This window comes from Rhinoraja longicauda, chromosome 1, assembly GCF_053455715.1.
Source record: "Rhinoraja longicauda isolate Sanriku21f chromosome 1, sRhiLon1.1, whole genome shotgun sequence".
NCBI lineage: Eukaryota > Metazoa > Chordata > Chondrichthyes > Rajiformes > Arhynchobatidae > Rhinoraja > Rhinoraja longicauda.
The window spans coordinates 12,812,767-12,838,462 of NC_135953.1; the positions used below are offsets into that span (position 1 = coordinate 12,812,767).

The 25,696-nt window shown below is 45.4% G+C and overlaps 1 protein-coding gene across 5 annotated transcripts in view; it reads right to left on the reverse strand.

Moving 5' to 3' along the window:
- Window positions 1–25,696, reverse strand: part of ctnna2 (catenin (cadherin-associated protein), alpha 2) — a 1,150,825-nt gene that overhangs the window by 371,298 nt on the left and 753,831 nt on the right. For all 5 annotated transcript variants that reach the window (XM_078407736.1, XM_078407821.1, XM_078407459.1 and 2 more), the window contains one exon: window positions 17,686–17,778. In XM_078407736.1, coding sequence (XP_078263862.1) covers window positions 17,686–17,778 — 93 coding nt within the window. The remainder of the gene's footprint in view (window positions 1–17,685; window positions 17,779–25,696) is intronic.

Genomic DNA, 25,696 nt, shown 5'->3' on the forward strand with positions numbered 1-25,696 from the left:
TCAATGAACACTCCTATTTTTGCGAGAATATATTTGGGTTGACATTAATGTCAACACATGTCTCTTAAGGCAATGGAATGGAACATAGAACAGTATAGCATGAGAACAGGCCCTTCGGCCCACAGTGTCTGTGGCAAACATAATCCCAAGATCATCACTTATCCACCTGCACATAATCCATATCCCTCCATTCCCTGCGTATCAATAAGCCGAACCAAAAATCTCTTAGACGCCACTACCATATCTGCCTCAACCACCACCCCTGGCAGCGCGTTCCAGGCACCATCACTCGTTGCACCGAAAACTTGCTCAGCACGTCTCCTTTAAACGTTGCCCCTCTCACCTGAAAGCTATGCCCTCCAGTATTCCCATCCTGGGAAAACGTTTCTGACTGTCTACCCCAGTGGTGTCCAAACTTTTTTCAAAGAGGGCCAGATTTGATAATGTGAAAATACCCAAGGGCCAATGGCCCCTTTAACTAATGCGCCCCCCCCCCATGACTTCCTAAAGATGGACACAAAACGCTGGAGTAAATCAGAGGGTCAGGAAGCATCTCTGGAGAGAAAGAATAGGTGGCGTTTCAGGTCGAGACCCTTCTTCAGACTGAGTGTCTGAGGAGAGGGAAACCAGAGGTAAGAAAAGGTATGAAATACCTGGCTCATGTACTCAATGTCCCAGAGTTTCCCATGTGCTTTATGGAAATTGCATGCATGTCATAATCATACAGCAATAGAGCAATAGAGCCAGGAAATAGGTCCTTTGGCCCGTATCTCTCTAAACCTTTTCTATTCGTGTACCTGTCCAAATGTCTGTTGAATGTCGTTATTGTACTTGCCGCAACTACTTCCTCTGGTAGCTCATTCCATACACTCACCACTGAGCAGGTAGGGAGAAGGATTGATCTCATAATCCAGCTTGTGCTGGAAATCTAGGTTAATTCCCGGTCCCCCCCCCACCCCCCCCGGACCTCGCGTCTGACAATCCGCAGATTGGGCAGTGCTGCCCGCCGGGAGGTGTAGTCGCCGTCGCCTCTCCCGCTGGGGGGGGGGGTGTGGCACCAGCCCGACTGACGGGAGCGCCTGCCAATGAGCGTTTGGGGTGAGGAGAGCTCAGCTGCTGCTCTCCCGTTCCCCGCCCCCTCGCACGCCCTCAACCCTGCCGCCGGGAAGTGTAATCGCCGTCGCCTCTCCCGCTCGGGGCGGGGGGGGGTGGTGGTCCCTTCCCCCTCCCTTCATTCTGTTAGACAGTGCTGGCGGGCCATAAATAATACATTTTAAGACGGAAGCTGCGGGCCGTATAAAATCTGACCTCGGGCCGCGATTGGCCCCCGGGCGGGTCTTTGGACATGTCTGGTCTACCCTATCAATATATCTCATAATTTTAGATACTTCTATCGTCTCCCTGCAAACCTCCAGTGTTCCGGAAAAATACAGTCCAAGTCAGTCCAACCTCTCCCTGTAGCTAATACCCCTAATCCAGGCATTATTCTGGTAATCCTCCTCTGTGCCGTTTCCAATGGCTTCGTATTCTTCCTGTAATGGGGCAATCAGACCGCATTCAATATTCCAAATTAAGCCTACAAAAGTCCTATAAAACCGCATCATGATTTCCTGATTCTTATACTAAATACGCTGACCTATAAAAGCAAACATTCCTTATGCCTTCTTTACTAATTCATCTACTTGCGTTGCCCGTTAAGTTACTCCAGCACCTTGTGTCTTTCTTTGTAAACCAGCATCTGCAATTCCTTGTGCACCCGTTCATATAAGATGTTTATTCTCCCACTAGAACAGCACAGGAATGGGCCCTTGGTCCCATTATTTTTGTGTTGGCATCTGCCTGCCTGTATCTCATCTGCCTGTATATCTGCCTGCTCCTAGGGTAAAGCCACAGCTAGGGTAAAGCCACAGTGACAGCGAGAACAGCAAACTTCAAAAAGACAGTGCAAGAGGTCAGATTTCAACGCTAGTCACTGGAGCGCTGAGGCAGCGGCAGTACCTGCAAGGCTGCCATCATAATGGGCGGCACGGTGGCTCAGCGGTAGAGTTGCTGCCTTACAGCGCTTGCAGCGCCAGAGACCCAGGTTCGATCCCGACCGCGGGTGCTGTCTGCACGGAGTTTGTACGTTCTCCCCATGAACTCGTAAGTTTTCCCCCGAGATTTTCAGTCTCCTCCCACACTCCAAAGACATACAGGTTTGTAGGTTAATTGGCTTGGGTTTATAGACTTGGTATAAATGCAAATTGTAAAAGTGTAAATTTCACTGTGCCTTGTCACATGTGACAATAAAGTATTCCATTCCATCCTATTCCATTCCATTCCATTGTCCCTAGTGTGTGTAGGTGCGGACTTGGTGGGCCGAAGGGTCTGTTTCCACGCTGTATCTCTAAGCAAAATAAAACTAAATGTGTGAGAATGAGCATTTTGAATTTTTATGGACGGACAAAGGAAAAATGAGAGAGGCAGAGTGAGGAGTAAGGAGGGTGTGTTGGTAGTACAGGGTGTGTTGGTAGTTGTCAGAGTTTATAGGGGGCTCCCTATAAACTGATCTAGATTAAGCTGACGAGAATTATTCTGAGGGAAACACAGATAAGGTGGTAGGTAGCATGGTGGAGTAGCTGGTAAAGCTGCTGCCTAATAGTGGCAGAGACCTGGGTTCAATGCTGACCTCGAGTACTGTCTGTGTGTAGTTTGCACCACGCGGTTTTCTTCCGGGTGCTCTGGTTTCATCCCACATCCGAAAGACGTGCAGGTTGTTAGGTTAACTGGCGGGTTGATAGGTTAATAGAGTTCATAGCTTTGGTCAACATCTTGGTCAGTATGGATGTGTTGGGCCAAAGGACCTTTTACCGAGGTGCATGATCCAATGACTCTCTGAATCCCAGGACTGTGTGAGTTACCAGAAAAAGTTTCATGTACATCAAAAGCAGAGGGCTGCATTCCCAAATGCCATCCCAAGTACTTTCAGGGGAAAGAAAGACCAGCAAACAAGGAAACCTGCAGGTTTGAGCTCTGGGGAGATTGAGAAACATGCCAAGCTATGAGGACAAACTTTGTGAGGCCTCAGCAGCATTTAACAGCGCTGAGCTGGCAACATGCCCTTTGGGAATGTAATTGGCTGGGAGATACAGAAAGCCACAGTATCTTTACCGATGACCAGAGATGAAGGTCAGACCAGAAACCATCGAGGAGTCTCGCACATAAAAAAAGCATCTCAGATAACTTATTATTTTTGAACCATTTTGATGTTGTGATCTCTGCTGCTGAGTGAAAAATGCCCCAGGAAATGTAAATAGATCTGTAATAGCAAATCAAAGAACAACATTATGCTCTCTACGGCAAACAACTTTCCTCTGCTTCAGAAAAAGAAACTATTCACTGCCACAAGCAATTGCAATTTCCACTTTGAAGGCTTATGAATACAAAACACTAAATGCAGCAAAACAATTTCCCCTTTATTTTCAAAGTGTTTCTGATGTTGCTTTGGTATAGAGCAAGCAACCTGTTTTAGTGTCCAAAGCCAAACAGAAAAGAGTTGTCAAGTCTTTAATATCAAGACTGTGTGAGAAATCTCGCAAGTTCAATCACTCTCTGAGTTTATATAAGAGGGACAATGAATACGAAAGACAGACACAAAAAGCTGGAGTAACTCAGCGAGTCAGACAGCATCTCTGGAGAAAAAAGGATAGGTGACGTTTCAGGTCGAGACCCTTCCTTAGACTGAGAGTCAGGGGAAAGGGAAACGAGAGATATAGACAATAGACAATAGACAATAGACAATAGGTGCAGGAGTAGGCCATTCAGCCCTTCGAGCCAGCACCGCCATTCAATGCGATCATGGCTGATCACTCTCAATCAGTACCCCGTTCCTGCTTCTCCCCATACCCCCTCACTCCGCTATCCTTAAGAGCTCTATCCAGCTCTCTCTTGAAAGCATCCAACGAACTGGCCTCCACTGCCTTCTGAGGCATAGAATTCCACACCTTCACCACTCTCTGACTGAAAAAGTTCTTCCTCATCTCCGTTCTAAATGGCCTACCCCTTATTCTTAAACTGTGGCCCCTTGTTCTGGACTCCCCCAACATTGGGAACATGTTTCCTGCCTCTAATGTGTCCAATCCCCTAATTATCTTATACGTTTCAATAGACGGTAATATAGAGAGATATAGAACAAATGAATGAAGGATATGCAAAAAAATATATATGAATACTCCATGTGTAAACTTCCTCCAGTCACACAACACTACAAGAATAAAAATATAAAATGCTGAAAATATTCAACAGGTCAGGAAGCAACTGTGAGCTAAGGAACGTGTCGAAACAAGGAACTGCCGATGTTGGTTTACAAATAAAAGACATAAAATGCTGAAGTAACTCAGCTGTTCAGACAGCATCACTGGAGAACATTGATAGGTCACGCTTTGGGTTAGCACCCTTCTTCAGACTCTGACACGAAATCGCACCTATCCATGTTCTCCTGGGACACTGCCTGATCCACTGAGTTACTGAAGAAGGGTCCCAAGCCAAAACATCAATAGACAATAGACAATAGGTGCTGGAGTAGGCCATTCGGCCCTTCGAGCCAGACTGATCATTCACAATCAGTACCCCATTCCTGCCCTCTCCCCATACCCCCTGACTCCGCTATCATTAAGAGCTCTATCTAATTCTCTCTTGAAAGCATCCAGAGAATTGGCCTCCACTGCCTTCTGAGGCAGAGAATTCCACAGATTTACAACTCTGAGTGAAAAAGTTTTTCCTCATCTCCGTTCTAAATGGCCTACCCCTTATTCTTAAACTGTGGCCCCTGGTTCTGGACTCCCCCAACATCGGGAACATGTTTCCTGCCTCTAGCGTGTCCAATCCTTAATAATCTTATATATTTCAATAAGATCCCCTCTCACCCTTCTAAATTCCAGTGTATACAAGCCTAATCGCTCCAGTCTTTCAACATACGACAGTCCCGCCATTCCGGGAATTAACCTAGTGAACCTATGCTGCACTCCCTCAATAGCAAGAATGTCCTTCCTCAAATTTGGAGACCAAAACTGCACACAGTACTCCAGGTGTGGTCTCACTAGGGCCCTGTAGAACTGCAGGACCTCTTTGCTTCTATACTCAACTCCTCTTGTCATGAAGGCCAACATGCCATTAGCTTTCTTCACTGCCTGCTCTACCTGCATGCTTACTTTCAGTGACTGATGAACAAGGACACCCAGATCTTTTTGTACTTCCCCTTTTCCTAACTTGACACCATTTAGATAATAATCTGCCTTCCTGTTCTTACCACCAAAGTGGATAACCTCACATTTATCCACATTAAACTGCATCTGCCATGCATCTGTCCAAGTCACCCTGCATCCTCATAGGATCCTCCTCACAGTTCACACTGCCACCCAGCTTTGTGTCATCTGCAAATTTGCTAATGTCACTTTTAATCCCTTCATCTAAGTCATTAATGTATATTGTAAATAGCTGTGGTCCCAGCACCGAGCCTTGCGGTACCCCACTAGTCACTGCCTGCCATTCTGAATGGGACTCGTTAATCCCAACTCTTTGTTTCCTGTCTGCCAACCAATTTTCTATCCATGTCAGTACCCTACCCCCAATACAATGTGCTCTAATTTTGCCCACTAATCTCCTATGTGGGACCTTACCTATGTTCACCTATCTATGTTCTCCATATGCTGCCTGACCAGCTGAGTTACTCCAGTACTTTGTGTCTTTTTTAACAATGTTACCATTTTAGATTGAAGCATATTTTGAGTTGTAGAGAGGGGTGAAGGGAGCAAAGCACATGCCTCAGATCGGAGAAGCTATAACACAAATGGTGGTAGTACTGCTTAAGAGAAGATAAGGGATGCTTTTTTAACTGCAACTGTCCTATCTGAAGGAGATAGAAATGAAAAGAGATGAATAAGGGCAGAGGTAAACGTGAGAAAAAATAATACTCTGTGATATACAGGTGCGATACACCACCCTGACCATAAATCTGAAATAAAAGAGAATTTTATGCCACTGTTGAATATTTAACAAGGTTGGAAAAGCAGGAACATGTTTATAGATTGATATTGAGAATAGGTTGATTAAAGAGAAAATAAATATATCCATTTCAACTTCCTATTACTGTTAACCATCTAAAATCTCCTTTGGAAAATTATTATAGATAAAAGATTCATCAATTCAAAGTCATTCAAAATAATTCAGAAAACCTGCTAAACATAGGGTGAAATCTGTGAGAATAAAGGTTAAGTTTATATGGGAGGTTTTGTAACACCAAAAATAATTTAATAATGAGTGGCCAAATGGTAGAGCTACTGCCTTACAGAGACCTGGGTTTGATCCTAACTACGGGTGCTTGCCTGCAGGGAGTTTGTACGTTCTCCCCGTGACCTGCATCGGTATTCTTTGAGATCTTCAGTTTCATCCCACACTCCAAAGTCGTACAGGTTTGTAGGTTAATTGGCTTGGTTATAAATGTAAAATTGCCGCTAGTATGTGTAGGGTCGTGTTAATGTGCTGTGATCGCTAGTCGCTGCGGACTTGATGGGCCAAAGGGCCTGTTTCCGCTGGCCTAAAGGGCACTGTATCTCTAAATTAAACTAAATTAAATTTAACAATGCTACAAACATCTATTGAAGTCAGACACTGTTTCAAATCAGACTATGGTGCATTAATCATCATGTAGCTTATCAAATTTCGATGAAACAGTTGTCTGTCAATTAGTCAATAGCCTAACAGGCCTTCAGGAGAAACATTGAGTAATAAAATAAGTTAGCACTCATGCATAGGTGGACATATTGGCATAGAAACAGTTCAGTTTCAGTTTGGTGTAGGCAGGGCAGTGTTGTATCTGGAAACAAGGAACTGCAGATGCTGGTTTAATCCAGAAAGTGCTGGAGTAACTCAGCAGGTCAAGCAGCACCCATGAAGAACATATATAAGTGACACAAAATGCTGGAGTAACTCAGCGGGTCAGGCAGCATCTCTGGAGAGAAGGAATGGGTGACGTTTCGGGTCGAGACCCTTCTTCAGACTGGTCAGAGGATGGGGTGGGACAAAGATAGGATATAGTAGGAGACAGGAAGACTGGTGAGAGAACTGGGAAGGGGTAGGGGGATAGAGAGGGAGACCAGGGACTATCTGAATTACACAAGTCAATGTTGATACTGTTGGGGTGTAAACTACCCAAGCGAAATATGAGGTGCTGTTCCTCCAATTTGCGCTGGGCCGTAGTCTGGCAATGGAGGAGGCCGAGGACAGAAAGGTCAGATTGGGAATGGGAGGGGGAGTTGAAGTGCTGAGCCATCGGAAAATCAGGTTGGTTAAGACGGACTGAGCGGAGGTGTTCAGCGAAACGATCGTCGAGCCTGGACTTGGTCTCGCCGATGTAGATAAGTTGATACCTGAAACAGCGGATACAATAGATGAGGTTGGAGGAGGTGCAAGTGAACCTCTGCCTCACCTGGAAAGACTGTTTGGGTCCTTAGATGGAGTCGAGGCGGGAGGTAAAGGAACAGGTGTTGCAGGGGAAAGCACCTGGGGAGGGGGTGGTTTGGATGGGAAGGGATGAGTGGACCAGGGGGTTACGGAGGGAACGGTCTCTGTGGAATGCAGAAAGGGGTGGAGATGGGAAGATGTGGCCAGTAGTGGGATCCCGTTGGAGGTGGCGGAAATGTTGGAGGATAATTTGTTGTATGCGACGGCTGATGGGGTGGAAGGTGAGGACAAGGGGGACTCTGTCCTTGTTACGAATAGCAGGAGGGGGAGCAAGAGCGGAGCTGCGGCATATTAAGGAGACCCTAGTGAGAGCCTCACCTATAACAGAAGAGGGGAACCCCCGTTCCCTAAAGAATGAGGACATCTCCGATACCCTAGTATGGAACACCTCATCCTGGGTGCAGATGCAGTGTAGACGGGGAAATTTGGAGAAGTGGAAAGAGTTTTTGCAGGAAAAAGGGTGGGAAAATGTGTAGTCAAGTCAGCTCTGGGAGTCAGTAGGTTTGTAGTAGATGTCGTTCAGGGTTGGGACCCTTCTTCAGATTCATACCAGTGTGAGGAAGTGTCCTGACCCGAAACGTCACCTATCCATGCCCTTCAGGGATGCTGCCTGACCCGCTGAGTGACTCCAGCTTGCTCTGTCCTTTCTTTCAGCATTGTATCTGGTTTTAATATATAAGATTGGTGTTTAGTTCACTGATGCAACATTACATATTCACTTTTTGCTGTGGTAGCAATTAATCATGACTGGATTGGTTTTACTCATTTATTAAGGGGATGGAGTGTCACAGTCTAGACCTGGTACTTGGTAATGCAATGAAGTGGATTACTAGGTTATCTTTTAGAGTGAGATGCTGCCTGAGATGCTGCCTGACTCGCTGAGTTACTCCAGCATTTTGTGTCCACTATATCCTTGCCTTTCACTATTATATGTACACATGCGAGATAAGTCTCAAATAAATTTTAAATTGATAGAATCATAGAAAATAGGTGCAGGAGGAGGCCATTCGTCCCTTCGAGCCAGCACCGCCATTCATTGTGATCATGGCTGATCGTCCCCAATCAATATCCCGTGCCAGCCTTCTCCCCATATCCCTCGATTCCACTAGCCCCTAGAGCTCTATCTAACTCTCTCTTAAATCCATCCAGTGATTTGACTTCCACTGCCCTCTGTGGCAGAGAACTTCACAAATTCACAACTCTCTGGGTGAAAAAGTTTTTTCTCACCTCAGTTTTAAATGGCCTCCCCTTTATTCTGTGTCCCCTGGTTCTGGACTCGCCCAACATTGGGAACATTTTTCCTGCATCTAGCTTGGCCAGTCCTTTTATAATTTTATATGTTTCTATAAGATCCCCTCTCATCCCTCTCCAGTGAATCAACTCCAGTGAATACAAGCCTAGTCTTTTCAATCTTTCCTCATATGACAGTCCCGCCATCCCAGGGCTCAATCTTGAGAACCTACGCTGCATTGCCTCAATTACAAGGATGTCCTTCCTCAAATTAGGAGACCAAAACTGTACACAATATCGGGTATACGTGGTGGATTGAATGGAGTTTAACTAAAGTTGGTTCACTAAGCAAGGCCGAAGACCAGAAATATAAGCACAGACACTGGGTGTAGTTTATAAATTACAGAATCAGATTTCCATCTGCCCATTCAGTTTGTGATGACTTGTGTGAATAGCAACTGAATTGAGTTTTTGCATTGCAATGGAGGGGAACATCATTGTGAGGTGATATGTCCGTTACATAAGTAGAACCCAATTTTCTTTAATGGTGGAGCAATCATCAGAGAAACTATTTTGAAATCAAACTGAACCAAATGTGACTGGAATGAAAAAAAACATCTTTATTGACATGGAAATTTTAAACTGTATGCAATTTCTTTAATGTAATTACACAATTTATTATAATTGGTTGGTCACTATCAATGGTTGTTTGAAATATTGCACATAGTTAGTACCTAATGGATGTGAGCCATTCAAATAATATCATAAACCACAATATAAAGTCAGATTGAAGTGGATTAATTGCACGGAAGCACAAAAGTGTGAAAAGCCACAGATAAATTACCAAATATTTCTATTGGTTTACTAACTTACATTTAGAGTTTCCCACTGTTTGGCCATTCACTGATTTCTTATCAAAATCACGATATACTTTTAATTCTGCAAAAATGACAGCCAAGGGAATTTAGTGTGCTGCGATCAGGCAAACGCCTCCGCTGTCACGCTGTGAAAACGGAGAGGATGAGACGGAGTTTCTTCCCACAGGCCACCAGGACTGTCAACTTTTATAACCCCAGAGACTAAATTTTAGTATATATACTATATATAGTATATAGTAACTTATTAACTTTATTTACATGCTGTAACTGTAATTCTTTTTTGTGCACAATCCGCAGGCATTGCCATTTTAATTTCACTGCACATCGTGTATGTGTATGTGACAAATAAATTTGACTTGACTTGACTTGACTGATTGTGTGGATGGTTTGGAAGTTAGGTTGCTTTATCACTCTCCTGAATTTTGCAGGAATTGCCCTTGGAAGATCAGCAGTTCGGTTTATTTTGTATTAAAGGATCTTGGGTCCAAGTCCATAGCTCCCGAAAAGTAGACAGTGGTAAAGAAGGCAAATAAGACGGGGATGAGGAGGAATTTATTTAGTCTGAGGGTGCTGAATCTGTGGAATTCTTAGCCACAGAAAGCTGTGGAGGCCAAGTCAATGGATATTTTTAGGGTAGAGATAGATAGATTATTGATTAGTACAGATGTCAGAGGTTATGGGGAGAAGGCAGGAGTATGGGGGGAGGGGGGAGAGATAGATCAGCCATGATTGAATGGCGGAGTAGACTTGAAGGGCCGAATGGCCTAATTCTGCTCCTGTCACTTATGAACATGAGCTTATGAAATGGTTTGCTCGCCTTCATTGGTTGGGGCACTGGACATAAGAGTCAGGAAGTCATAATGTAGCTCTATCAGATTTTGGTCAGACCACATAAGAAGGATTGTGTGTAGTGCCATGTAAGAGGCTTTTGAAAAGGCACGTGTATTTGCAGAGAAGGAGAGATATGGATCATGTGCAGGTTGATGAGAAGTGTTTATCTTGATGTTACATTCGGCACTGACATTGTGGGCTTAAAGGCCCAACTGTTTCATGTCATAAGACCAGCTCATTTACAACAACAAAAACAACTTGCATTACAGCAGCGCCCACTGTGCAAACATTCTCAGCACAGCATATTTAGGAGAAATCAACATCGATCAAAATGAAGAGGTGGATGTTTAACCTTTTGGTCTACAGTTTTCATGAAAGCAAGGGGAAAGATTTCTGGGGTTCTGACACCAGGTTTCCAGGGTTCCGACATCAGATTATTGAGTACGATACGATACCCTACGATACGATGTGATAAAACTTTATTCATCCCCAGGGGGGTAATTGGTCTGCCGACAGTCACAACACACAAGGTACACAAAAACTTAAAATTAAAAGTGAAAACAAAAAGAAAAAGACAATCGACTGTTGTCTGGCCGCCGTGGGCTCAGCGCCTTCACCGAAACTGAGGTGAGAAGGAACGTTTTCACCGAGAGAGTTGTGAATTTGTGGAATTCTCTGCCACAGAGGGCAGTGGAGGCCAAATCACTGGATGAATTTAACAGAGAGTTAGATGGAGCTCTGGGGGCTAGTGGAATCAAGGGATATGGGGAGAAGGCAGGCACGGGTTACTGATTGTGGATGATCAGCCATGATCACAATGAATGGCGGTGCTGGCTCGAAGGGCCGAAGGGCCTCCTCCTGCACCTATTTTCTATGTTTCTATGAATGAACAAACAAACAAACAAACACAGGCTTATCCCCTGGGCAGAGGATTCTAAACTAAAGCGCTCCCCCCCTCCCCCACACCGGGACCCCCTTAGTTCTCCCACCGTCCCTCACGGCGGTCCCCCCACACAGGGTCCCCATTGTTCTTCACGGCAGTCCTCCATTGTCTGCTCTTCCACCCCCATCACGTTTATCGATCGCTGATCGCGGCTCGAGTATAGAAGTTGGGAGGTCATGCCGCATTTAGAGTATTGCATTCGGTTTTGGGCACTTCATTATAGGAAAGATATTATCAAGATCTAAAGGATGCAAAGAAGATTTGCAAGAAAGTTGCCAGGACTTGAGTGAGGGCCTGAGCTATAGGGAGAAGTTGAGCAGGCTAGGACTTTATTCTTTAGAGCACAGGAGGATGAGGGGTAATTTTATCGAGGTGTGCAAAATCATGAGGGGAATAGATTGGGTAGATGCACAGTCTTTTGCCCAAAATAAGGGAATCAAGAGGACATAGGTTTCTGGTCAGCAGCGAAAGATTTAAAAGGAACCAGAGGGAGAACTTTTTTTCACACAGGGTGATGGGTGTATGGTACATTGTCATGAGGAAGTAGTTGAGGCAGGAACTATTGCAACGTTTAAGAAATATTTAGGCAGGTACATGGATCGGATAGGTTTGGAGGGATATTTTAGTGAAAATTTCTAAGGAAGAGATAGATAGATTCTTGATTAATACAGGTGTCAGAGGTTATGGGGAGAAGGCAGGAGAATGGGGATAGGAGGAAGAGTTGGATCAGCCATGATTGAATGGCGGAGTAGACTTGATCGGCCGAAAGGCCTAATTCTAGTCCAATGCCTTGTGACCTTATGATATAGGCCAAACACAGGCAGGTGGGACGTGTAGATGGGGCATGTTGATCAGTATGGGCAAGTTGGGTTGAAGGGCCTGTTTCCATGCTCTATGACTCTATAAATGGTGCTATCAAACTGTCTCCACCATCATCTGTGTCAGTACATTCTAAGGAACCCACCACCTGTGTGAAATACTTGCCCCGCAAATCTCATTTAAACTTTGCCCCTTTCACCTTAAAGCTATGCATCCTAGTTTTTGACAGTTCAACCTTGGGAAAATGGTTCTGTCTACCCTATCTATGCCTCATAATTTTACACACTTTTATCAGGTCACCCCTCAGCCTCTAATGCTCCTGAGAAAACAATCCAAGTTTGTCAAACCTCTCCTTCTGGCTAATGGCCTCTAATCCAGGCATATTTTGTTAAACCTCTTTGGCACCCTTCCCAAAGCCTCCACGTCCTTACTGTAATGAGGAAATCAGAACTGTATGCAATGTTCCACATGTGGCCTTCCCAAAGTCCTATAAAGCTGCATCATGACTTCCTAAAGATGGACACAAAATGCTGGAGTAACTCAGAGGGTCAGGCAGCATCTCTGGAGAGAAGGAATAGGTGACGTTTCAGGTCGAGACCCTTCTTCAGACTGAGTGTCTGAGGAGAGGGAAACTAGAGATAAGAAAAGGTATGAAATTCCTGGCTCATGTACTCAATGTCCCAGAGTTTCCCATGTGCTTTATGGAAATTGCATGCATGTCATAATCATACAGCAATCGAGCAATAGAGTTAGGAAATAGGTCCTTTGGCCCTTATCTCTCTAAACCTTTTCTATTCGTGTACCTGTCCAAATGTCTGTTGAATGTCGTTATTGTACTTGCCGCAACTACCTCCTCTGGTAGCTCATTCCATACACTCACCACTGAGCAGGTAGGGAGAAGGATTGATCTCATAATCCAGCTTGTGCTGGAAATCTAGGTTAATTCCCGAAATGGCGGGACTGTCATATGTTGAAAGACTGGAGCGACTAGGCTTGTATACACTGGAATTTAGAAGGATGAGAGGAGATCTTATCGAAACGTATAAGATTATTAAGGGGTTGGACACGTTAGAGGCAGGAAACATGTTCCCAATGTTGGAGGGAGTCCAGAACAAGGGGCCACCGTTTAAGAATAAGGGGTAGGCCATTTAGAACTGAGATGAGGAAAAACCTTTTCAGTCAGAGAGTTGTGAATCTGTGGAATTCTCTGCCTCAGAAGGCAGTGGAGGCCAATTGTCTGAATGCATTCAAGAGAGAGCTAGATAGAGCCCTTAAGGATAGCGGAGTCAGGGGGTATGGGGAGAAGGCAGGAACGGGGTACTGATTGAGAATGATCAGCCATGATCACATTGAATGGCGGTGCTGGCTCGAAGGGCCGAATGGCCTACTCCTGCACCTATTGTCTATTGTCTATTGTCTAATCTAGTTTCATTTAATGCTCATGACCAATGCTCATGACTCATGATTAATAAAGAAAACTCATGACTTGATGCTCATGACCAATGAAGAAAACTATTGCACTTTATAAACTAAGACGAAATGGGATATTGAAAGCTTACTGAACCATACTCCACAAATCAGAGGGTATCCTCAGGAAATGCCAGCAGCGGCAGTATCTCCTGAGGAAGCTCAATTCTTTTGGGGTCAGCAAGGACATCCTCATAACGTTTTACTACTCCTTCATTGAGAGCGTCATCACGTTCTCCTTCACCTGCCGGTTCCACTCCATCAGCCTTCAGAACAGAAACCGCCAGCAGAGCACAGCCAAAGTCAGTTCCAAAATTATTGGACTCCCTGTCAGAGCCCTCTCCACCCTATGCCAGGTGACCAGCAGATGCTAAGGTCAGCTGGCAGGGCCCCTCACACGTCCTGTTCTCTGCGTTTGAGTGGCTCCCTTCAGGACGCCGGCTTGGCTGCCCAGGCTGTGGGACACAGAGGAGAAGGGCAACCTTTGTCCCCAAGGCTGTTCAGCTCCTCAACTCCCAGCCACCCCGTCCCGCTGCTCACCCTGCTAATCCCCCCCCCCCCACGCACCCAATGGTTTTTATACCACTCTACGTGCCTTTGTAAAATTGCCCCACCGGGACAAATAAAGTGTTTTTGAACTTTGAACTCACTACTGCGGAAGGCTTTCAGTACCATGGGAAAGGCTGAGCTTGAGTTCCAGAGGGCAAGAGAAACTCACAGGTGCAAAGGTACAGGCAAAACAAATACCAAGACACAGGAAACCATCAAGGGAAAGGAATGGACAGAGTAGACAGGAGAAGAATCCGATAGGGACTAACACCTGTGGCTTTTTACCCACTTCTGTGTTATTAATACAAGTGTCCTGATTTTGGATAAGATATACAATTATGATTTGGCTGACACGCTGATTAGCTCCTCCCATGGCATGATGCCAAGCTTATGAAGGTATCAGCTGAAAGGAAGACAGCACTTGACAAAGAGGCAGCGTGCTGCGTTTTACTGATGTATGAGACCGCTGTCTAAGTGAAGCACGGGTTCCAAACCCCCGGCAGAGGCTGTCGCCGCAGTCAAAAGCCTGCGAAGCGACTGAAGCTGCACGGAGGTGAATCAGCACACTTTCGGTAGCCTCACACACTTCAGCTGGATTGTTCTGCATTCCTGTCTGACAGCACGGCAGGTGCTTTTTGTATCGTATATCAAAGGTTTACATCGCAGCTGGATTGCGATCAATGCGTGACTTGCTTGTCATGATGTGCCACATGTAGATCATGCTGGTGCTTATATCAGATCATCGGGATTTGTAAAGATGAAACAGCCAATTTGTTAATCTTTGTTCCGTAATCCATTCACTGTGAGGATAAATCTCGGCTTGTAATTTCATTTGCCGTAACGACTTAACTCAGCTGGAGTGAGAGCTGATAGCTTGGATTTGCATGTAGTTAATGAAGAATGACAGGCGGCGTGCAGTTGGACAGTTTTACGAGATGTTCACTTCGTGATAACCTGAAGAAAATCCAATGGACTAAAGGTGGAGCTTCTAACGTGGTGAAGGTGGCTGCAGAATGTCTTTGTGATATGTTTCACAGGGCAGCATAATTCATAGGAACTTAAAATAGAAGATAGACACAAAATGCCAGAGTATCTCAGTGGGACAGGCAGCATCTCTGGAGAGAGGGAATGGGTGACGTTTCGGGTCGAGACCCTTCTTCAGACCGGTTAGGGATTCGGAAAAGGAGAGATATATAGACGATGATGTGGAGAGATAAAGTTCTTTATCTCTCTACATTCATTGTTCTTTATCTCTCTACATCATCATCTATGCCTCTCGTTTCCCAAATCCCTAACCTGTCTGAAGAAGGGTCTCGACCCGAAACGTCACCCATTCCTTCTCTCCAGAGATGCTGCCTGTCCCACTGAGTTACTCCAGCATTTTGTGTCTATCTTCTATTTTAAGTTCTTATGAATCTTGAGTTCTTCGGTTTAAACTAGTATCTGCAGTTCCTTCCTACACCGAACTTAAATGGAAGCAGGATTAGGCCTTACAGCTGTTAATGCCTGCTTCACCACTCAATAAGATCTTGACTGATCTTTTAATGCAATGGAGAATTTCCGCATTAAACCCCTATCCATTGATTAATTTAATATCTATAAATTTAGTAATCGGTTTTGCGTGTATTTAGTGAATGAGCTTCAATGATCCACTTGGATAAAGAATTCCAAAGACTCACTGTCAAAATATATGTTTAGTTTGGCTTAGTTTAGTTTAATTTAGAGACACAGCGCGCGGCAATAGGCCTTTCAGCCCACCAAGTCCGTACAGTGATCACCCCGTACACAAAGACGTACACAAGGGACAATTTACAATTTTACCAAGCCAATTAAACTACAAAACTGCATGTCTTTGGAGTGTGGGAGGAAACCGGTGATCCCAGAGAAAACCCACGCAGGTCATGGGGAGCATGTGCGAACTCCGTGCAGACGAACCCAGGATCGAACCCAGAATCAGGATCAAACCCAGGTCTCTGGCGCAGTAAGGCAGCAACTCTACCACCGCGCCACCGTGCCGCACAACTGGGTATTTTATTTCTGTCTTGAATGGCTGACAGCCTGAAGAAGGGTCTCGACCTGAAACGTTACCCATTCCTTCTCTGCAGAGATTCTGCCTGTCCAGCTGAGTTACTCCAGCATTTTATGTCTATCGTCGATTTAAACCCACATCTGCAGCTCTTTCCTTCACTGCTTATTTTAAGATGTGATTCTTGGTTCTAGACAGGAGAAGCATCATCCCTGCATCCAGCCTCTCAAGTCCGTTCTTTTCCCTATCTCTATGTTTGCTTTGAAACTGTTCGATTTCACAGTCGTGGTGACCGGCCAACATCCATGAAATGTTAACTTTGGTTGACCTGAAGCGCCACGGTCTACCGTGTGAGCGTCTGGGCGTTTTCTGATCTCGGCCCACGTTCATTGGAATAACAAGAATCGTCCTCCATTTCTTCCCCACAAAACATACAGAAAGCAGCAAAATGGGATGCAAAAAAATTGCACCACTGTCTCCTGGAGAAACCTGACAGCTGGTTCATTATGTTTGGTGTGATTGGCATTAGATTCAACTGCTGGGGTTGATTTCATGTTTGGAACAAGAATTATGAATGGGAATTGAAACTGGCACGCTCAGAATTCCAGGCTTGGATTACATTCACACTTGGATTGGCTTGTGGTTAGCAGGAATTGAACTGCAACATTAATAGATTTTTCTGCAGGTTCTGCTTTTTATAACTTTGCATTCAAAATCCTCTATCGTTTGCATTCAAGCTTCCGACCGTGTTTTAAGACAGCGGAAGACATCTATATACTAAAACTCTCATTTGTTTGTTTGTTTGTTTGTTCCTGAACTACAGCCAAAACGGTACACGACAGTGCGACAGGTTTAGGCCCATCTTACTCACCGTCGTCCTTTTGGTGCTAATGGAAGTGTCATTGAAATCGGTGTTATATTTTTTAAGTTATTCACATTTTAGAGTTTAAATCTATCTCATAGGGAAGAAGGGGGGAGGGAGGGGGAGCGGGGAGGGGAAGGGGGGAGGGGAGGGGGAGGGGAGGGAGGGAGGGAGGGGAGGAAGGGGAGGGGGAGGGGAAGGGGAGGGAGGGAGGGGGAGAAGGGAGGGGGAGGGGAAGGGGAGGGGAGGGGGGAGGGAAGGGGAGGGAAGGGGGAGGGGGGATGGAGGAGGGGGAGGGGAAGGGGAGGGAGGGAGTGGGGGGGAGGAGAGGAGGAGGGGGAAGGAGGGGGAGGAGGGAGGGAGGGGGGTAGGGGAGGAGGGGGGAGGGAAGGGTGGGGAAGGGGAGAGGGGAGAGGGGACTGGGGGAGAAGAGGGTGCTGCACCAATGCAGGAGAGGTTTGGGCCCAACGGGTCCACTTGGTCTAGTGTTTTATATATTTGCAAACAGGTGTTCATATATTTGCAAACAGGACCATTGTATATGAGCCAACACACAGTGTTCAGCATCACCCTGTCTTACCTGGGGGCACAGGCTATCGATCTGGGTTGCCGCCATGCGAACCAACTTCACGCCTTCTTCGTTATTTGAGATGGAACACGCGAGGTTTGCAACCTGTAATTTAGACAGAAAATGAGAAAGCGCGTTAATAAGCAAATTTGACACTTCTCTAATGTGCATCTGTGGGGAAATGAAGCAGAAGTCAAGAGCACCATGATCTATGTTATAAATGAACAACCCTTTACCTCACTTTCAGTCAAGGCAGAAACAACCTGATATTTTGGGAAAAAAAGGGTGTTCATAAACTCAACTTACTTTGGTTCTGATACTGGTTTATTTGCAATATGGTATGGGATGTAGTGGGTTTCCATTCTCATTCCCTGGTTGGGAATGAGCTCTTTCAGTTTGGTACAAAGCTTGGACATTGGGTGCGGCCTCAACATCCATCTCAGTGCCTCTATCCCAGGTCACCTCCCAATATCTACTTGACAAAGTGCATTTCTTAGATTTTTGAGAAAGGAAAGAATGATGTTATCCCCTCCTTCCTCTGTATGGTTCAATATCCTTAAGAGACTGAGTCCTTGACGTTAATTCCATCTCAAGCGAAATGACACCGTAGTGGAAGAAACATAGAAAATAGGTGCAGGAGTAGGCCATTCAGCCCTTCGAGCCAGCACCGCCATTCAAGATGATCATGGTTGATCATCTGTTCCTGCTTTCTCCCCATATCGCTTGATTCCATTAGCCCTAAGAGCTACGTCTAACTCTCTCTTGAATACATCCAGTGAATTGGCCTCCACTGCCTTCTGTGGGAGAGAATTCCACAGATTCGCAACTCTCTGGCTGAAAAAGTTTTTCCTCATCTCAGTCCGTAATGGCCTACCCCTTGTTCTTAAGGGAGAAAAGGAAACAGAAATGCATAATATAATGTAACAGCTACAGAGAAAGTGCAGAATAAAACAACTCTCTGCCACTTCTTGAGGTCTTGGGCAGAGCAGTGGCCATGCCAAGCTGTGGTGCATCCAGATATGATCATTTCTATGGTGCATCTGCAGATATTAGGGAGAGTATTGGAGACATGTTGAATTTCCTTAGCTTTCTGAGAAAGTAGAGGCATCGGTGTTCTTTCTTTGCCTCAACATCAATGTGATTCGGGCAGAACAAATGGATGTTGATATTTACATCTCGGAACTTGAAGCTCTCGAACATCTTTGCTTCAGCACCATTGGCATAATAGACAATAGACAATAGGTGCAGGAGGAGGCCATTCGGCCTTTCGAGCCAGCACCGCCATTCAATGCGATCATGGCTGATCACTCTCAATCAGTACCCCGTTCCTGCCTTCTCCCCATACCCCCTCACTCCGCTATCCTTAAGAGCTCTATCCAGTTCTCTCTTGAAAGCATCCAACGAACTGGCCTCCACTGCCTTCTGAGGCAGAGAATTCCACACCTTCACCACTCTCTGACTGAAAAAGTTCTTCCTCATCTCCGTTCTAAATGGCCTACCCCTTATTCTTAAACTGTGGCCCCTTGTTCTGGACTCCCCCAACATTGGGAACATGTTATCTGCCTCTAATGTGTCCAATCCCCTAATTATCTTATATGTTTCAATAAGATCCCCCCTCATCCTTCTAAATTCCAGTGTATACAAGCCCAATCGCTCCAGCCTTTCAACATACGACAATCCCGACATTCCGGCAACATTTAGATCAGGCAACATTTATTTAGATCATGGCTAGGTGATGTTTCAGGTCGAGACCTTTCTTCAGACTGATGTAGGGAGGTGGGGGGATAAAAAGCTGGAAGAAGGGAGAGGCTGGACAGAGCGTGACAGGCAATAGGCGGTCCCAGGCGAGGGGAGATTTTGATAGGCAGAGGGTTGGAACAGAGGCCAGAGATAAAAGCAGATGTGTGAGACAGGATTGACAACTTGCGAGTTGTGAGAGGGAGGAACGCAGCGGGGGTAGGGTGGAAGGGGAGAAATAGGTGGGAGTCCAGAGGTGGGATTCACCTCAGTTGAGATCAAACGTCACTAGATTTCATCACCTCATAAATGAACCGACTTCAAAAGATTTCAGTCCGTTTCCATTCAGTAGATTGAGCATACCATTTCTCAACAAATGGTACTTTATTTTTGGCTTTTGTGCAGCAGGAGGACAGGAGATAAATGGAGGAGAATACTGGTACTGACATACTGCATCTAAATGGACTTTAACAGTGAATATAAATTTTATTTTCAGAAATTCACACAATTTCTTTTCACACAAAAGATGGTGGGTGTATGGAACAAGCTGCCAGAGGAGGTAGTTGTGGCTGGGACGATCCCGACGTTTAAGAAACATTTAGACAGGTACCGGGATAGGACCAAATGCAGGCAGGTGGGACTAGTGTAGCTGGGATATGTTGAGCAAGTTGGGCCGAAGGGCCTGTGTCTACACTATGACTCTAATTACAAGTCTGGGGCTGGTATTGGGTGGGGGTGATGTGGGGATGTGGGGATGGGGGAGGGGGATGAGGTGGTGGAGAACTACGAAAGAGAATTTTCCCTCAGCTTCCTACCTGCTGTGTTTCATATACACAGCAAAGTAACGAGCAGGTTGCTGCTCCTGTAGATTTCCTGGGAACACAGCAGGCATCCTGTTGCCAACAAGAGATTTGTTTTGTGACGATCAATTTGAAAAGCATCCCCGAATACTGCAGAATAACCATTTGGAAACGGGAGCAGGCGATCATCTGTTCACAGTTCACGATTTGCAATTTTGTTAAACTAATACTGAAAGCACTTCAAGAGGAATCTCATGATAAAAATATCACACTGTCCTGAACAGCTGGGTATCTTAGTGCTCATTTAAATCACCCCATCTTACTGTGCTTTCCACACTTCTCCCAGGAAACCTTCCTCACTTCGTGATGAACTATCTCAGTTGTTAAAAAGAACCAGTTGATTAATTCCTGATGCATTTTTATGAACCAGCTCTGACTCTGTCTATGTGTGTGTGTGCGCGCAACTGTATGCATGTGTGTGTGTGTGTGTGTGTGTGTGCGTGCGTGTGCGCGTGTGTGTGCGTGTGTGCGTGTGTGTGTGTGTGTGCATGTGTGTGTGGATGTGTGCGTTGTGTCTCTGTGTCAGTCTGTGTGCGTGTGTGTGTCTGTGTGTTATTTGTGTGCCTGCTTGTTTATGTGTGGTGTCTGTGTGGGCGTGTGTGCATGGTGTGTGTGTGTGTCCTATCTGTAGTCTGTGTCGAAGATAGACACAAAATGCTGGAGAAACTCAGCGGGACAGGCAAAATCTCTGGAGAGAAGGAATGGGTGACGTTTCGGGGCGAGACCCTTCTTCAGACTAGATCAACACAAAATGCTGGAGCAACTCAGCAGGACAGGCAGCATCTAGGGAGAGAAGGAGATAGACACAAAAAGCCGGAGTAAAGAGAGTCGTCACTCTCTTTGTCGGTGACGTCTTTGCGTGCGTGTGTTTGTGCATCTTTCCTCCTTCGCACGAATGTGTATCCCAGAATATACGTATCAGAGCAATGGGGTGAATCGGGTTCTCAGTTCACACATTTGCACATGCGGAGGCACAGTGCCAAAAGACTGCCATGGGTGCATGACACATGTTGTCACTCCAGTTGTCCTGGTGCTTGGATGATTTGACAGATGATTAAGAAAACAGAAGCTGCCAGCAGCATTGTGAGAGTCACTTCACGACATGTGTGTGCACACTGCCTGATACAATTCCGGGGCTGCAAAAGCATTTGAGGAACGATAGCAACGTCAGTCGGTACTTGTTTTTCAAGGGTTATAATCCTAAACCATGCCAATTGCATCGTAAAGTGAAGTACATAATCCACCTACGTTGGGAATATGTTACAGGGAACATTAGTGGGCAGTGTGATTGCTCTGCCAGCTGGCATAGACTTGATAGGCTGAATGGCCTCGCTCAATGTGAGAAGGAAATAAAGGAAAAATAGACTATGGAAATAATTGGAAGGTATATTTCAAAAGCATTCTGCTTTGAGACACATTAGAGTTATGGAAACTATTGCATACGTTTACACATTCTGTACACAAGTGATCTTCTTCTCTCTGGTCAACTAGTGAAGGTTCAAAGTTCTGTGGTAGTGGCACATTCCCTACTCTCGACTTAGCGTGAGTGTCCAGATGGAGACACTTCCGAAAGCAAAAGTACATGGATAGGGTAGGTTTAGAGGGATGAGGATCAAACGGAGGCAGGTGGGACTAGTGTAGACGGGGCATGCTGGTCGGTGTGGACAAGTTGGGCTGAAGAGTCTGTTTCCATGCTGTGTGACTCTCTGACAAAACACTGTAAATATCAGAAATCTGACATGAATCCAAACATTTGAAAATGCTGTAAATACTCAGATCAGAAAGAAACGGAGTTAACTTTGTAGAATGTGACCTGATGCGACATCTTTCCATTATATTATCTATTTTGAGAAGAAATCTAAACCTTGACCCAGTACTTTGTTAACCTGCTGCTTTCCCAAAAGGGACTTGATTCTGTAGAGGGATTATTGAGGCTCATTTACAGCCTTGCTGTGGCCAGTATGTTTGTGTTATCCAGATACTCCTGAGGCAAGGTCTCATGAGATATCCGGAGAAGGATAACATCTCGTCAGTCCCACGTTAAGACAGATAACAGGGAATGTATGATTAACTTCCCACCAATTCTGCAATTTTTTTACTAGATTCGAAAAGGCGAAAACCTGAAGAAAACACGTTCCAAAACCTTCTAGAATCCTGATGCAGGGTCTCAGCTCAAAACCACAACTATCCTTTTGGCTTCACGGATGCTGCTTGACCTGCTGAGTTCCTCCAGCAGTTTTCAGTTGCTCCAGTGGAGAGCATCTGCAGTCACCAAATCCCTCTATCCTGATTAGAGTACCAGCACAATTGGCCATAAGATATGTGTACTTTTCCTGGATTGTGACTGTAAAACTCCACAGAGAAGCTTCCATATCTCATTGGAACTTGACCAAATATTAGGAAGTTGTGGTGGAGCAGCGTAATGCTTCATTAACCCTAGTCCATTAACCTTGTTTTGGCCAAAGGCGGGTAAATAGTGCTAGCTTAGATGGGGCATCTTGATCGGCACGGACGAGTTGGGCTTAATGGCCTTTTTCCCTGCTGTTCGACTCTGTGACTCTATGACTGAGCATCAAGGGTGGCACGGGGTCGTAGCGGTAGAGTTGCTGCCTTACAGCACTTACAGCACCAGAGGCCCGGGTTCGATCCTGACTATTGGTGCTATCTGTACGCAGTTTGTACGTTCTCCCCGTGACCTGCTAGGGTTTTCTCCGAGGACTTCGATTTCCTCCCACACTCCAAAGACGTGCAGGTTTTGTAGGTTCATTGGCTGGGTATAAATGTTAAAAATTGTCTCTAGTGTAGATGGTGTTAATGTGTTAATGTGTGGGGATCCCTGGTCAATGTGGAATATATAAGCCTAAGTTCATAACAAATTTGGGTACTCAATAAAAAGCACCAAAGATTATGCTCAAACTCAACGTCAAATCACAGCTGATATCGGAGAAGTGAAATTTTAGCCTTCCTATTTCATTTTCGGCGTGGTAGCATGTCTGCATAATTTATCAAGGTCTATATAACAATGCAATTCTGCTTCTCTTCAACTCCCTGCAATGGCTGTCATTACCGAATAATAGATCACATGTTAAGGGCTTGCAAATTCTCTGCACACTACATTTCTTCGTTGGCATGTCACCTCATTCAGGCTGCACTGACTTGTCATTTAATTTAAGCGTTTGCACAACTAATAATTTTCCTTGGCAAATCCTTCGATGCAAATGCAGTCCAGGTCTCTCTCCTTTGCCTTGACACTCAGCTGGCTGGATGTACTTGCATCAACATATGAAGTACTAAACTAATGAAAAATCAGACTTGATTATCAGCATCATTAAGATTCCAGTGGGACAGATTCAAAGGAATTCTGCAATGAACAGGAAATTAACAAAACAATGCCAATGAAATCTGCAGTCATTTGACGAAACTGCTGCTTAGTTTAGAGACACAGCATGGAAACTGGCCGCTCGGGCCACTGAATGCATTGATCACACTAGTTCTACGTTATCACATTTTCTTATCCACCCCTTACACACTAGGGGCAATTTACAGAGGCTAATTAATCTACAAACCTGCACGTCTTTGGGGTGTGGGAGGAAAGGGCACCTGGAGGAATCCCATGCTGTCACAGGGAGAACGTGCAAACTCCACACAGGCAGCACCCAATGTCAGAATTCAGCCCTCTGGTCTCTGGTGCTGTGAGGCAGCGATTATATCAGCTGCGACTCTCGTTTTATCAGAGTTTGGATAAGAATGGTTGTTTTCTCTGGAGCGTAGAAGACGAGAAGAGTATATAAAATTACGAGAGGCATCGACGAGGTAGATAGTCAGGACCTTTATTTTCCAAAGGTGAAAGGGCACAAGTTTCTGGTGAGAGGCTCAAAGTATACAGGTGATGGGCAGGCCAAGGCAAGTGTTTTTAAACAGAGAGTGGCGGGTGCCTGGAACGCGACCAAGGGTGATGGTGGGGGTAGATATGATAGTAAGAAGCTTTTAGATAGACACATGATTGTGCAGCGATGTGGAGAGATACGGATCACATGCAGGCAGAGGAGATTAATTTAACTTGGCTTTTTGTTCATCGGACATAGAACGGTACATCACAAGAACAGGGCTTTTGTCTGCCATATTGGTGGCAAACATGATGCCAAGACCAACTCTTACCTGCCTGCACATAATCCATATCCCACCAATCCCCGCAAATCCAAATGCCTATCCAAACGTCTCTTAAATGCCACTATCATGTTTGCCTCACCACCACCCCCAGCAACACTCTCCAGGCACTCATCACCCCCTGTGAAAAACAACTTGCCCCACACATCTGCTTTAAACTTTGCCCCTCTCACCTTAAAGCTGTTCATCATGGACATTGTGGGCTGAAGGGCCTGTTCCTGTGCTGCAATGTTCTACTGTACGATCGAACATTCTTAGAGGGCTAGGCTAGGCAGATGCACGCTGATGTTACCCCTGGCTAATGAGTGAAGAACTCGGGATGGGCTATTTAGCTCTGAAATGAAGAAAAATTCCTTCACTCAGACGATAGTGAATCTTTGACTTATTTCCCCCAGGGAGGTTTGGAGACCCAATTACTGATTACATTCTAAAGAGATTAATACGTTTCTGGATACCACAGAACTGAAGTGATATGAGGAGAAAAACAAGAGAAAGGCATTGAGGTAGAAAATCAACCATGATCTTAATGAATGACAGAGCATGCCCGAGAGGATTAAGTCAAACAGCACATCAATCGGCCCTTTGGCCCAACTTGTCTATGCCGACCAAGATACTCCAACTGTTTGTTTTTATTTAGTTTTAGAGATACAGCACGAAAACGGGCTCTTTGGCCCACTGAGTCACGCGCCGACCAGCGATCCCCACACATTAACACTATCCTACACACACTAGGGACAATTTACACATACACTAAGCCAACAAACCTATATACCTTTGGAGTGTAGGAGGAAACCGAAGATCTCTGAGAAAACCCACGTGGTCACGGGGAGAACGTACAAACTCCGTACAGACAGCACCCGTAGTCGGGATCGAACCTGGGTCTCGGCACTGCAAGTGCTGTAAGGTAGCAACTCTACCACTGTGCCACCTTTAGTCCCAGTTCCATTGGCTCATGCCTGGTTCATATCCCTCCAAACCAAACAAGGGGCCACAGTTTAAGAATAAGGGGTAGGCCATTTAGAACTGAGATGAGGAAAAACTTTTTCAGTCAGAGAGTTGTGAATCTGTGGAATTCTCTGCCTCAGAAGGCAGTGGAGGCCAATTCTCTGAATGCATTCAAGAGAGAGCTGGATAGAGCTCTTAAGGATAGCGGAGTCAGGGGGTATGGGGAGAAGGCAGGAACGGGGTACTGATTGAGAATGATCAGCCATGATCACATTGAATGGCGGTGCTGGCTCGAAGGGCCGAATGGCCTCCTC